This window comes from Protobothrops mucrosquamatus, unplaced genomic scaffold, assembly GCF_001527695.2.
Source record: "Protobothrops mucrosquamatus isolate PMUCROS unplaced genomic scaffold, P.Mucros_1.0 scaffold4393, whole genome shotgun sequence".
In the NCBI taxonomy this organism is placed as follows: Eukaryota; Metazoa; Chordata; class Lepidosauria; order Squamata; family Viperidae; genus Protobothrops; species Protobothrops mucrosquamatus.
Genome location: NW_015390306.1, coordinates 111,003 through 125,649, shown reverse-complemented (window position 1 = coordinate 125,649; position 14,647 = coordinate 111,003). Strand labels below are relative to the sequence as shown.

At 47.0% G+C, this 14,647-nt stretch overlaps 1 protein-coding gene across 1 annotated transcript in view; it reads left to right on the top strand.

Annotated features, from left to right (window-relative positions):
- Positions 1–2,381: 2,381 nt before the first annotated feature.
- PFAS (phosphoribosylformylglycinamidine synthase) overlaps positions 2,382–14,647 on the top strand; it is a 54,072-nt gene continuing 41,806 nt past the window's right edge. Inside the window, exons 1-7 of the mRNA XM_015828312.1 lie at positions 2,382–2,520; positions 2,872–3,007; positions 4,898–5,003; positions 6,462–6,648; positions 7,803–7,908; positions 10,041–10,181; positions 10,853–10,977. Coding sequence (XP_015683798.1) covers positions 2,382–2,520; positions 2,872–3,007; positions 4,898–5,003; positions 6,462–6,648; positions 7,803–7,908; positions 10,041–10,181; positions 10,853–10,977 — 940 coding nt within the window. The remainder of the gene's footprint in view (positions 2,521–2,871; positions 3,008–4,897; positions 5,004–6,461; positions 6,649–7,802; positions 7,909–10,040; positions 10,182–10,852; positions 10,978–14,647) is intronic.

Genomic DNA, 14,647 nt, shown 5'->3' with positions numbered 1-14,647 from the left:
GCAAAGCAACGAAGATTGCTCTGAAGCTTTGAGTGACGCAAGAATTGTGAGCAGTTTTGGAGGGCAACGACCTCTTTGGCTTGTCCGTTGGGTATTTGCTCTGATGTCTCTTTGATCAAACAGCAGCTCTCTGGAGTAGGACCTACGTCGGCTGGCACCACATTGGTACAACAGTTGCAGGTGAACCTAAGTGACCTCTGAAATAAAATGCAGTATTTGCTCCCTTAGCACTTCCATATATTGACCACTAGGCCTAGCAGATTCTTCTGCTTTAAAAATTGCCCGGTCAGGTAATTCTCGACTTACGACCTATAGTTGGGACTAGAACTTCCATCGCTGAGCAATGTAGTCGTTAAGTGAGCGGAGCCTAGTTTTACGACTATGGAGATTCTCAGTCATCCAGGCCATGGCTGACCCAAAGGTTGTTTCAGGAGGGAACTGGACTTTCTTGTTTTTCTCTGAAGACGTTTCGCTTCTCCTCCAAGAGGCTTCTTCGGCTCTGAGTGGATGGTGGGGAATGGAAGGATTTATACTCTTTGCAGGCAGCTGGTCATTTGTCTTCTTTTAGGGAGTTGTTGAAGCCATTTGGAGGTTTTCCTGTGACCTCAGGGTTTCCTAAGTAGTGCAAATGTTGAGGCCTCCAAGTGGCCTCAATGACTCTCTAAAAGAATGCAAATGACCAGCCGTCTGCAAGGAGTATAAATCCTTCCATTGCCCATCATCCAGCCGGAGCCGTAGAAGCTTCCGGGATGAGAAGCGAAACGTCTTCAAAGAAAAACAAGAAAGTCCAGTTGCCTCCTGAAAAAGCACCTTTGGACTAGTTTTATGACCACTTTGTGAACTTCATTAAGCGAATCACACAGTCGTTAAGCGAATCTGGAATTCCCCATTGACTTTGCTTGTCAGAAGCCATTTGGGGAGGTGATCATGTGACCCCACAATGCTGCAACTGTGATGCAGATCACGGCTGCGGCATCCTGGGAACCGTGAACCGGAATACATGCCGATGGATGGCCAGCTACCCAAATTTTGGGGGGATGTTGTGACAGTCGTAAGTGCAAGAACTGATCCCGAGTCATTTTTGTCTGGTGCCATCATAGCTTCAGTAGATCTGCTCTTTATGAATTGACCCAGTCACGCTTTCAAGCCATCCACGTTATTAGCTGATCTTCCGGTAGTGAATTTTTCCTAGTTAATTAGGTTTGTCTGAAGAAGGGAATTTTTGGTTCTGTTCTAAACAGCCTTTCATTCACTTTCATTGGATAACCTCTGGTCTTCACGCTTTGAAAAGAGGAAGAAAAAATACGCTTCAATTTTCTAGCGCCATACATGATTGCACAAATAGTCCTTGACTTACAATCGTTCTTTTAGTGACCATTCAAAATTACAGTGGCACTGAAAAAAGTGGCTTATAAAAGTTTTTCACACTTACAATCGTTGCAGTATTCCATGACTCAAATTTGTACCCTTGGCCACTTTCGTATTTATGACGGTTGCAGTGTCCTGGCTGGGGTCATGAGATCACCTTTTGCGACCTTCTGACAAGGGAGCCAAGTTCACTTAACAGTCATGTTACTAACTGAATAACTGCTGTGATTCACTTAACTGTGGCCAGAACGGTCGTAAAATGGGGCAAAACTCGCTTAATAGCCGTCTGTCTTAGCAACAGAAAATTTGGGCTAAATAGGTCGTATACATCTTCATCATGTCTCCCTCCCTCATTGTCTTTTCTGAAAGCTGGAGAATCTCAAAATGTCTCCCCCTGTCTCGTGTTTTTGAGTTTCTTCGTGAAATTGTCCTCTTGTCCAGTTCACGTGTGAGCAGAGCTGTACACAGTGCAATTGGTCCTCACTTAATGACAGGTCACTTAGTGTCTGATTGAAGTTACCATGGACACCGCCAAAGATACTAACAACACCGTTTTTAAGTTTTGATGGCTGCAGCACACACACACACACACACGCATGCATGCACCTCGTAATCACAAAATTGCGTTTTAGGTGCTTGACAACCCACTCACCTTTATGGCCGTTTGTAGTGTCTTGAAGTTACACAACCAGGATTTTCAATGTTTTCTTTGTGTGTGACTTTCTTGTGTTTACTTCTGGTTTCGGGGGGGGGGAACCCCAATCCATTAGATAAAGTGGATTCGCTTAACATAATTCACATTATTCACATAATGTCCCTTGTGTTCATTTAACAATTACCATAAAAAAGGGCCACAAAATTGTCAGGCAGTGACCCGCTTAATGATCTAACATCCTATTATTGTAATTCTGGCCTCAGTCGCAGTCATAAGATTACCTGTATTAAACTTCTATTTTGTACGTATACTGTTAAGTTTCCTCATTGTCTCTCTATTCTATTCCCTTAGGACAGACATGGTGGTTTTACATTATTATCAAAGGCCCAGCGAGGCCGACAGTGGCCTCAACAATCTCCTGCTGTCTGCCCAAACTATCTTAGGCGATGGCGTCCAAGCGGTCCAGAAGGAACTGTGTTTCAACGTCAACTGGACAGGTAGGAGAATTGAATCAACCTTGGTCTACATCCGTGTTGCTCAACCTTGCCCGCTTGAAGATGTGTGGACTTCAACTCCCAGAATTCCCAACCAGCATGGCTGGCTAGGGAATTCTGGGAGTTGAAGTCCACACATCATCAACCTGCCAACACTGAAGAACACAGATGTAGATTCCGATGGAGGGTTTGGAATGAGGAACTGAGGGACGCACGCTCAGTATGGTGGTTTTCTTCCTATTTAAGAGATAATGGTTTGATTCAGAGTGTGCTTATCCCTCTTGGCCTGCTGGGTTATAGCCCTGTTAGAGTATGGGAAAAATTACTTTTTTTCCATCCCTGTTTTGTCAACAGGAAAGACTCTCCCGAGCATCCGGGAGATGGAAATGTTGCAGTGGGTTTTTGGCTGTCCATTCGAAAAAGGCGACATTGCACCCAAATCTTTTCTCAGTCCACGCCCCTCTGATCTCCTGGTAGAATTCGGTCCAAGGTAAGTCTACTGGTGAAGACAAAGCTGCACTTATTACCAATAGAAATAAATTCCGTTTTTATGAGTCCAGAGGCTTGCTTTTTTTTTCAGTTCATAGTCAACAATAAATCCCAAAGTGAAAGGATAGATATGCACATTGCCTAAATTGCTCCTTGCTAAAGAACCCCACAATTAGTTGGCTTCATTCACCATACTAAACAACCAATAGCGGTGTACAGACTGCGGAGGTTGTGGCTGCGTTTGCATAAGTCAAAACCGAACAAACTATATCATAATGTGTGAATGCCAATCTGTAAGTAACCACATTCAGACATGACGAGCAGGACTTCCAATGAACTTTCATTTGTTGGTCTGCTTTTATTTGCTGGTTTGTAATTAACCCTATTTTGCTGTGATGTTTGATTTGGGCAAGCTGTGTTCTTCAAAGGAGCACCGAGGAAGGAGTGTTATGTATGTTCGCTGGCTCGGGTGATGTATAAAGTAATAAAGCTGGGATAAAAACCTAACAAATAAAGTAAATAATTATAGTGTGCCTCCAAAACAGAGCTGATCATTTGTTTTAAATCAGTTCTGACTGGGGAGAAGTACTGAGACTTTCTAGACCAGGGGTAGGCAACTTTGGCTCTTTTATGCCTCATGGACTTCAACTCCCACAATTCCTGAGTCAGCCACGCTGAGGGGAAAGGGAGAGGTCTCCAAGCTGAGCCATGCTGGCTCAGGAATTCTGGGAGTTGAAGTCCACGAGTCATAAAGTTGCCAAGATTGAGGACCCCTGATATAGGGCAGGGGTAGGCAACCTTGGCTCTTTTATGACTCGTGGGCTTCAACTCTCAGAATTCCTGAGCCAGCATGGACTCAGCTTGGAAACCTCTCCCTTTTCCCTCAGCACGGCTGGCTCAGGAATTCTGGGAGTTGAAGTCCACGAGTCATAAAAGAGCCAAGGTTGCCTACCCCTGTTCTAGACTATGTCATTTATGGTTGGCCTGCACTTAAGCATTCTAGTTGTTGCTGTTCATTCGCTAAGTTGTGTCCAACTCTTTGTGACCCCATGGCCCATAGCTTGCCAGCCCCCCCCTTCCACTGTCTCCCAGAGTTTGGCCAAATTCATGTTCATTGTGTCAGCGACACCGTCCCCTTCTCCTTTTGCCGTTAGTCTTTCCCAACATCAGGATGTCAAGTCCACTATTGTGTCCTGCCATTTTGTTGAAGGAGGGGTGGTGGGGAAGGAAGCCTTGCTGGCATTTTTTTTTTTTTGCATGCTTTCGCTTTTGCTGTAACTGTTTGGGAATTAGAGAGGGGGATTGTCTTCAGAAACAGAGCAGACTCCTTCCCAGCCGGTTCCAGCCTGGTTCCAAGGCTCTCGTACCCTGAGGGTGGCCTGTTATCAACCCAGCACCTCAGCGTTCTCAAAACAACCTTACGGCATCACATTGGCTGTTGGTGGATTGGTTGGGGGTGGAGAAGTTGGGGAAATGAAAGAATTGTTTTGTGATTTGCACAGGACCTTCAGATTCCACCTGACTTTTCTGCATCCACTTTCTCTCAGTAAAAGTCCTTTTGATTCATTTCAACGGCGTCAAGAGTTTCACTTTCCTGAGGGTCCACCTGGGGCAGGTCCTTACACAGGGTCTTTTCCAACGAGTCTTCTCTCTTCTTATTAGGTAGCCAATATATCTGAGCTCCAATTACAGTATCTGTCCTTCCAAAGAACAGTTAAAGGTTGATTTCCTTTAAGATTGACTGATTGGATCTCCTTGCATTAGGCATTATTAAAGGACATATGGCGAGAATGTATCCAAGCTTCAGATCTGTTTGGATTTAATTTCAAGACAACCTCTTCTTCCTCCTCCTCCTCCTCCATAGTTATCTTCATCTTCTTCATGCTTGCAGGTTGAATTTTTCGACTGCCTATTCCACCAATGCTGTCTCCGTGTGCCTGGCGGCTGGGTTGGAAAATATTGACCGAGTTGAGTGTTCCCGACGCTACCTTTTCAAAGTATGTGTGTATTTTTGTATCTTCTTCTGTTTCCCCTCTGCTTCCCACGTGCACATCTAAGAATTATCTTAGATAGACGGGGGGAGCTGTTCTGCAGCCTGCTTGCAGGGATAAAAATTCTTGAATAATAGTTGAATAAAGCTTTAATACGATGCCTAATTACAGGTAGGTTTACAACCACAGCTGAGTCCAAAATTTCCATTGCTAAGCAAGACAGTTGTTAAGTGAATTTTCCCCCGTTTTACGAACTTTCTTGCAACAATTGTTAAGTGAATCACTGCAGTTGTTAAGTTAGTGACACGGTTGTTCAGTGAATCTGGCTTCCCCCATTTGACTTTGCTTGTCACAAGGTCACAAAAGGTGATCACGTGACCTCGGGACACTGTAACCATCATAAATATGAACCAGTTGCCAAGTATCCCAATTTTGATCACATGACCACAGGGATGCGGAAATAGCCGTAAGTGTGAAAAAGGGTCATGAGTCACTTTTTTCAGTGCCGTTGTAACTTCAAACGGTCGCTAAATGAATGACTGTAAGTGGAGGATTACCTGTAGTTTTTTTCTCAGTTGATTATGGACCAACTTCCCCAACCACTTCTAGCGAAGGGGACCCTCCCGTTGGGAGGTGTGGAAATACTGCAATCCTTTGTTTCAGTCGGAGGTACAACCTACTAATCAGGATTTGTAGATTTGTAGCTTTAAGACTAGGTCAGGGCTAGGCCACCTTGGCTCTTTTATGACCCGTGGACTTCAACTCCCAGAATTCCTGAGCCAGCCATGCTGAGGGGACAGGGAGAGGTTTCCAAGCTGAGCCATGTTGGCTCAGGAATTCTGGGAGTTGAAGTCCACGAGTCAGAAAGTAGCCTAGGCCTAATCCAGGGGTAGGCAACCTTGGCTCTTTTATGACTCGTGGACTTCAGCTCCCAGAATTCTGGAGCCAGCCACGCTGAGGGGACAGGGAGAGGTTTCCAAGCTGAGCCATGTTGGCTCAGGAATTCTGGGAGTTGAAGTCCACGAGTCATAAAAGAGCCAAGGTGGCCTAGCCCTGTCCTAGCTCTAATCAGCTCCTTATTCTTCTGTCTGAGCCAGCACGAGGGAAACTTTGGCCCCTTCATGACTCGTGGACTTCAACTCCCAGAATTCCTGAGCCAGCATGGCTCAGCTTGGAAACCTCTCCCTTTCCCCTCAGCGTGGCTGGCTCAGGAATTCTGGGAGTTGAAGTCCACGAGTCATAAAAGAGCCAAGGTTGCCTACCCCTGGACTAGGTGGACAGTTTCCAAAATGTCTGGAACACCCGATAGAATTCGTAGCTGCAGATTTGCTACACCATTTTCTCTCGTTTGGCTATTTCAGAGGGTGGGTCTTGAATCTGCTCTTTGGATATCCAAAGTTTTCTTCATCAGGTGCATAAAACCCCTCTTGAATTTAGAATCCAAAGGTTGATTTTGTTTTTCAGTGTGATCAACTGCCCACATCATCCCAGGAGACCCAGCTGGTAGCTTCACTCTATGATCGGATGACGGAGCAGACCTATCCCGAACCCATCAACAGTTTTGCTGTAGCAACCCACCCCGAAGCGGTGTTCCACGTTGATATTCTTGGAGAAGGGAGAGCGGCTCTCGTCAAGGCCAACAACCAGCTTGGTATGAGCTAGGGAGGGTAAAGAGATTGGGGAAATATTGGGGAATTATTTAGCTAGGAGACAGCAGGCTGAGTTTGTAGTAGCCTGTTGTTCAGTTTCGATCACCATGATACAAAAAAGATGTTGAGACTCTAGAAAGAGTGCAGAGAAGAGCAGCCAAGGTGATTAGGGGGCTGGAGGCTAAAACATATATATGAAGAACGGTTGCTGGAATTGGGTATGTCTGGTTTAATGAAAAGGACTAGGGGTGACATGATAGCAGTGTTCCAATATTTGAGGGGCTGCCATACAGAAGAAGGGGTTCAACCTATTCTCCAAAGATAGATATAAATATAGATATAGAATATCTTTATTGTCATTGTGTAACTCACAACAAAATTAATGCTACACACAAGTCAAAACCACAAATAAGAACATACATTGTAGACACACATCCTTCAAATTCTGGGTTCTTCTACTCACAGTCTTCTCTTAAGCTCTTAGACCGGAAACAATTTACTGTGGAAGGAAACATGAATTTATAGAATAGAATAGAATAGAATAGAATGGAATGGAATGGAATAAAATAAAGATAATGGAATGGAATAGAATAGAATAGAATAGAATAGAATAGGAATGGAATGGAATAGAATAGAATAGAATAGAATAGAATAGAATAGAATAGAATAGAGATAGATAGATAGATAGATAGATAGATAGATAGATAGATAGATAGATAGATAGATAGATAGATAGATAGATAGATAGATAGAAATATAATAGATAGATATAGATATAGGTAGACAGACAAACAGACATAATGTCAGTCTTCCAATATCTCAGGGGCTGCCACAAAGAAGAGGGAGTCAAGCTATTCTCCAAAGCCCCTGAAGGCAGGACAAGAAGCAATGGATGGAAACTCATCAAGGAGAAAACCAATCTAGAACTAAGGAGAAATTTTTGGCTGGGGAATTTTGTGAGTTGAAGTCCACAAATCTTCAAGTTGCCAAGTTTGAAGACCCCTGCATAAGGACATCATTATTGCTTCAAATTGCAAAGCGATTCCTTCTCATATCCTCTTACATTTGTTCATTCATTTCTTTTCATGCAGGAAGGGCTGGGGTAGAAATTAAGTGACACCGGTAAGTCAACCTCTGTGTTTCTCTGCTTCCTTAGGTCTGGCTTTTGATTCCTGGGACCTGGATTTCTACACCGCTCTCTTCCAAAAACTGGGCAGAAACCCCACCAGCGTAGAATGCTTTGACCTTGCTCAGTCCAACAGGTATTGTTTCTGTAATGGGGTCCACGCAACTTAAAAGCTGCCCAGGTTGAAAAACTCTGCCTTAGAGTCTGCCCTGGCGGAAAACTTTGAACAGTTCACGTAATCCTCGACTTACAATGATTTGTTTGGTGACCAAAGTCACAACTGCACTGGAAAAAGGGACTTAGGGCTATTTTTGACACTTGTGACTGCTACAGCATGCCTGGGTGTCACGTGATCAAAATTTGGATGCTTGGCCACTGTGGGGGAAAAAAGGAAAAAAATACCCTTCAATTTTCTAGTGCCATGCCTGATTGCACAGGTAGTCCTCGACTTACAGGCAGTCCTCATTTAGTGACCATTCAAAGTTAACAACAGCACTGAAAAAAGCGACTGATGATCAGTTTTCACACAGCCTTCGCAGCATCCCCATGGGCACGTGATCAAAATTGGGACCCTTGGCAATTGATTCATATTTATGATGGTTGTACTGTCCCAGGGCCATGGGATTCCCTTTATTTAAAATCATGTTCCAGGTTGTTTCTGGCCCAAGGACCTCTAGAGCAGTGTTTCTGAACCTTAGCAATTTTCAGATGTGTGGACTTCAGCTCCCAGAATTCCCCAGCCAGCTGGGATTTGAAATCTACACATCTTAAAAATTGTCATGGCTGAGGAAAGCTACTCTAGAGCAAAGGTCACCAACCTTTCTTAGTGGGCAGACTGGAGGAAAAGGGAAGAGGAAGCATTTTACACGCACATGCGTGCATGGGCCCGCGAGCATGTGCACGACGCAAACGGGGCGGCGCTAGCGTTTGTGTGATACTCGCTAGCCCTGCCCCATTCTTGTACGGCGCAGCATCCTGTTTTCATGCCCTGCAGCACGGAGCCCCGTTTTCACACTGTGAGGTGCGCGGCGTCCCGTTTTTGTGTCTCAAGGCGTGGCGGTGTCCTGTTTTCACGCCCCATGTCATGGCGCTAGCACGTGTGGGGGTGTGTGTGCATGCACACATGCGCGCACTGGCCAGCCTGTCCCGCGGCCCGGTGGCTAGCAGGCCCTGGGCCACGGCCCACAGGTTGGGGACCCCCGCTCTAGAGAGAATAGGAAAGCAAGAGTTAACAAGCAGAGAGAGAAGACAATATATTTCTGGAATTTTATATTCCCCCCCCCAAAGAAGGAGATGAATGTAATGATATGATCCAGAATAAATGGTGAATGCCTCAATTTCTAGTGCTGTTTTTTCCCCTTCTTATGACCTAAATAGGTTTAATTGACCTAAGAAAAATGGAATCCCTTATTATCACTCAATTCCTATGGATAAAGTTATACAGGCAGTCCTCAACTTATAGCAGTTCATTTAAACCTCAAAATGGCCTCAACGACTCTCTAAAACAGACATGTCAAACACAAGGCCTGGGGGCCGGATGAGGCCCGCGAAGTGGTTTCATGTGGCCCGCGAAGCCATCCTGGAAACAATGAGGGAACGGCCCCTGCTGCCTTAGCCCTGGCCCAGGCCAGCCGGGAGCCAATGTACAATTTTGTGGTGGCCATCTATGCTGAAACGCATTCAGTCTTAGCTCCACAAGGCCGTCTGGAAACAGCGAGGAACCAGCCCCTGCCGCATTGGCCCCAGCCCCTGGGTGCATGCAGGGGAGGGGTCACCCTTTGTGAGGAATGAAGAAATGGACCATGCCTTGGCACTTGCCCCGGTCCCACCCCCTTCTGCCAGAGACCCTCAGATCTGTCCCACTCCTGCCCAGGCCCCCACAGGCACCCTTGACGGGAACGATGTACAGCTGGCCATGCCCACCCAGTAGGCCACACCCACTCCATCCACGCCCACCCAGTAGGCCACACCCACCCTGGCCACACCCACCCGGCCCCCAAGGGCAACCGCAATGCTGATGCGGCCCTCAATGAAATTGAGTTTGACACCCCTGCTCTAAAAGAATGCAAATGACCAGCTGTCTGCAAGGAATCTAAATCCTTCCATTCCCCAGCGTCCAGTCAGAGCTGAAGAAGCTTCTTGGATGAGAAGCGAAATGTCTTTGAAAGAAAAACGAGAAAGTCCAGTTGCCTCCTGGGAAAAAAAAAAAAGCACCTTTGGGATAGTCTTCTTACCTTTTCTTTCCTTCTACCTGATGTTTCCCCGCAGTGAACACAGCCGGCATTGGTTCTTCAAAGGGCGCCTCCTGGTGGACGGGAAGGAAATGAAGGAATCGCTCTTCGAGTCCATCATGAAAACTCAAGAACGGAGCAATCCCAACAACGTCATCAAATTTTGCGACAACAGCAGGTGGGTATTTCCCCGTTCTCTCTCTCTCTGTCTCTTTCCCCACCCGGCAGTTGAAAATTGGAATTGCTAGATTGGCAAGACAGATAGTCCTCGATTTACGACCGCTCATTTAATGACCGTTCGTAGTTATTCAGAGGTACAGAAGAAAGTGTCTTATGACCAGTTCTTGCTTTTATGACCATCGCAGCCTCGCTGTGGTCAGGATTTGGGTGCTTGGCAACCGGTATGTATTTACGTTGGTTGCAGTGTCGTGTGAATGCCATTAGTAATTTACTCTGGGGGTTTCCAACAAGCAAAGTCAACGGGGAAAGTCAGATTCATGTAATAAGTAGCACGATTCACTTAACGACAAATAAATTGCAAATAAATGGTTGCACAATCAGGTGCAACTCACTTAACAACGGCATTGCTTAGTGATGGAAGTTTCCGTCCCAATTGCGGTCATAAGTCAAGGACTACTTGGCGCAGCCACTGAGGAAGAGAAGTGGAACCTGTTTGACTCAGTGGGATGTTTCTCAGATGCCTTGGGAGACCACAGGTCCAAGGATTCCCAATCAGTACAGCTGAAGAGCAAGGAAATCTGGGTGCTGTAGTTCCAATGCACCAGGACGAAGAAGATTTTCATTTTTGATGCATTCCTGAAGCTTAAGTTTTGTGTCTTCTCCTTCAAGTGCAATCCAAGGCAAGGAAGTCCTCTCACTCTGGCCCAGCGACCCATCCAAGGCCAGTCCCTTCGAGAAGCGGACCTCCACCCGACATGTCATCTTCACCGCTGAAACCCACAACTTTCCCACGGGTGAGTTAGCCAAATGCGTGGCCCACAATCCAGGGCTGCAGGGGTGGGTACCCACTTCCTGGTGGGCCTCAGAAGACCCTGGCAAAGCAGTGCTACCAACTTAAGTGATAGTGATTTGGCAGTCTCTGTTTGTTTGGGGGATGACGGTGTCCATCATCCGCAGCTTTCATCATCAAACGCAGACAGTTTGACGATGGGAGCGGAAATCAAAGTCTACGCAAGCGTCAGTGTACCTATTTGTTTCAAGATATTTTTGAGAATAGGGCTACAGGATCAGTAGAAAAATTTTCTAGTCCATCATTTGTTAGGTTCAACACCTCCTCTTTGCACAATGACCTTCCTGCTGGCATGGAGATCTGCCTGCCTGCCTGCTTGCTTGCCTGCCTGTCTCTGTCTGTCTCAAAGTGGAGATTTCAGAGATTACATCCAGCCTCTGATATATGCAAAACATGTGCTTTGCCCCTGAATCAGATCTCATGCCTAAAACATATGAAGAACAGTTGCAGGAACTGGGTACGTCTAGTTCACAGGTCGGCAACCTGCGGCTCCGGAGCCGCATGTGGCTCTTTGAGCCTTCCCCTGTGGCTCCCAGCCTCCTCTGCCATTTGCAGAGAGAGACTGAGACAGAGAGAGGCACTTGCACTTCCCTTCTCTCTCTCTCTCTCTCTCTCTCTCTCTCTCTCTCTCTCTCTCTCTCTCTCTCTGTGTGTGTGTGTGTGTTTGTGTGTAAAAAAGAGAGTGGATGTGTGTGTGTGTGTGTGTTTGTGTGTAAAAAAGAAAGTGGACTTACGGTGTTCTCCGAGGAGAATTCTGAGAGTTGAAGTCCATGAGTCATAAAAGAGCCGAACTTCATTTTAGATATCAAAAGGGTTTTGCGGCTCCCAGTGTTTTCTTTTCGGTGGGAAACGGGTCCAAGTGGCTCTTTGAGTGTTTTGGGTTGCCTACCCCTGGTTCAGTTTAATGAAAAGAAGGACTAGGGGTGAAATGCTAGTAGTTTTCCAATATCTCAGGGGTTGCCACAAAGAAGAGGGAGCCAATTTATTCTCCAAAGCATGTAAAGGCAGGGCAAGAAGCCATGGATGGGAACTAATCAAGGAGAGAACTAACCTAGAACCAAGGAGACATTTCCTGACAGTAAGAATAATTAGCCAGAGGAATGGCTTACCTTCAGAGGTTGCGGGTGAATGTTCCAACACTGCAGGTTTTTAAGAAGAAATTGGACAACCATTTGTCTGAATTGGTATAGGGTTTCCTGCCTGAGCAGAGGGTTGGACTAGAAGACCTCCAAGGTCCCTTCCAACTCTGTTGTTCTGTTATTCACATTGCTACCGAAATTACACAGCTCAGCAGGGACCTCCTGTACTGATAAACATGGTTGGTTGAACAGAGAAACCACGGGTGACTAGGAGGCAGAAAAAATTGAAGCATGTTTTAAAAGTTGCATTCTTTACTTTTGTCCTACTGGCTCTGTAAATCATTTGCAGCTTCAAAGCAAGCCACAGATACATGCATAGGGGAAAAAAAAACAAAACTGAAGGCTATAAGCTCTGGAGTCTTACCCCTAAAAATATTATTATATTAGGCAAGCAAGATTTTTTAAAATGTATTTATTAACTAAATTTGTATGCCACCTAACTCGCATGGAGTTCAGCTGCGTTTGCAGATTGTGTTATGCTGGAAGATAACTTGGTTTAGGCCAGTGATGGTGAACCTTTTAGAGACCAAGTGCCCAAATTGCAACCCAAAACCCACTTATTTATCGCCGGGTGCCAGATGGGCATGGCCCACTGGGTGGGCATGGCTGTGGTGGTCATGGCAGACTGGGTGGGTGCGGCCAAGGTGGGCATGGTCACCTCGATGTTGCTCGTGGGGAGTGATGCCTGTGGGGGCCAGGCAGGGTTGGGGTAGATCCAGGGGATCTCTGGCAGGTGGGGCGGTGGGCAGGAGGCTCGTCCTGCGGGGTGAGGTGAGGCAAGGCAAGGCAGAGTTGGGGTGCCATTGTTGCAGGGCAAGGCAAGGCAGGGGCCGGGGCAGCTTCTGCCTGACACCATCGGCCTGCGCACACAGAGGCCAGCGAGTGCATGGGGGCCGACAGTGTCCGTCAGCAGCCACAGCCTGCCGGCCCCTCGACCGGTGCACTCTGGGGCTCCGCAGCCCGCTGCCAGTTCAGAGAAGCTGCTTCTGAGCTGGACGGCCGGCCAACAGCTGAGGAGGCGATGCAGTGGGTCCTGCCCAGGAAAAGGAGAGCATGCGAGACCAGGAGGGATGGGACGGGAGGGGGTGGAGGGAAACTAGCTGTGCTGGGATGCATCTGGCCACATGGGACCTCGGCGAGTTAGCGGACGGCTGGTTGAAGAGAGACAGTTGCCATCTCTGGGGCAAGGCGCGCGTGCCCACAAAGAGGGCTCTGAGTGCCACCTCTGGCACGCATGCCATAGGTTCGCCACCACTGGTTTAGGCTTTCGTTCTTTCTGCCCTTGGCTAGACGGATTGTCTTCAACTTACCAGTGGTCCCTTAGTAGCCATTTGAAGTTACAAGGTCAATGGGGAAGCCAGATTCACTTAACAACCCGGTTACTAATTTAACAACTGCAGTGATTCGTTTAACAACTGCGGCAAGGAAGGTCATAAAATGGGGGAAAAACTCACTTAATGACTCTCCCGCCTGGCAGTAGAAATTTTGAGAGCTCAATTGTGGTTGGAGGAGGAGACTGTGGGATTTCTGGTGCTCTCTCAGCTTGGTTGTTTTCTTGCAGACGTTTCATTACCAAAACTAGGTAACATCATCAGTACGAGAAGGGAGTGGGGTTTGTGAAGGAGGAGAAGGTAGAGCAGGGGTGTCAAACTCAATTTCATTGAGGGCCGCATCAGCATTGCGGTTGCCATCGGGGGGGAGGCGGATGGGTGTGGCCAGGGTGGGTGCAGCCTACTGGGTGGGCGTGGGTGGAGTGGGTGTGGCCTACTGGGTGGGCGTGGCCAGATCTACATCATTCATGTCAAAGGTGCCTGTGGGGGCCTGGACAGGAGTGGGACAGATCTGAGGGTCTCTGGCAGAAAGGGGTGGGACCAGGGCAGAGCCCATCAAGCCGGATATGTGAAGTAGGCGAGGGCCATTTTCTGGCCATTTCCAGGCGATGGTGCATTTCTTCATTCCTCACAAAGGGTGACACCTCCCCAGCATGCACCCAGGGGACAGGGCCGACGCGGCAGGGGCTGGTTCCTCGCTGTTTCCAGACAGCCTTGTGGAGCTAAGACTGAATGCGTTTCAGCATAGATGGCCACCACAAAATTGTACATTGGCTCCCAGACGGGGTGGGCCAGGGCCAAGGCAGCGGGGGCCGTTCCCTCACTGTTTCCAGGATGGCTTCGCGGGCCACATGAAACCACTTCGCGGGCCGCATCCGGCCCCCGGGCCTTGTGTTTGACATGTCTGAGGTAGAGGAGGAGGAAGAGGAGGAGGAGGTAGAGGATAGATAGATAGATAGATAGATAGATAATTTAATTTGTATACCGCCCTTCTCCCATAGGACTCAGGGCGGTTCACAGCATATTAAAAACAAATAATATACACAAAATACAAAAAATACAAAATACAAAAATACAGAAATACAAAAAATAAACCCCGATAAAAGCCGAATTAAAACCAAATATTACCAGCTGTGTTTCCGAT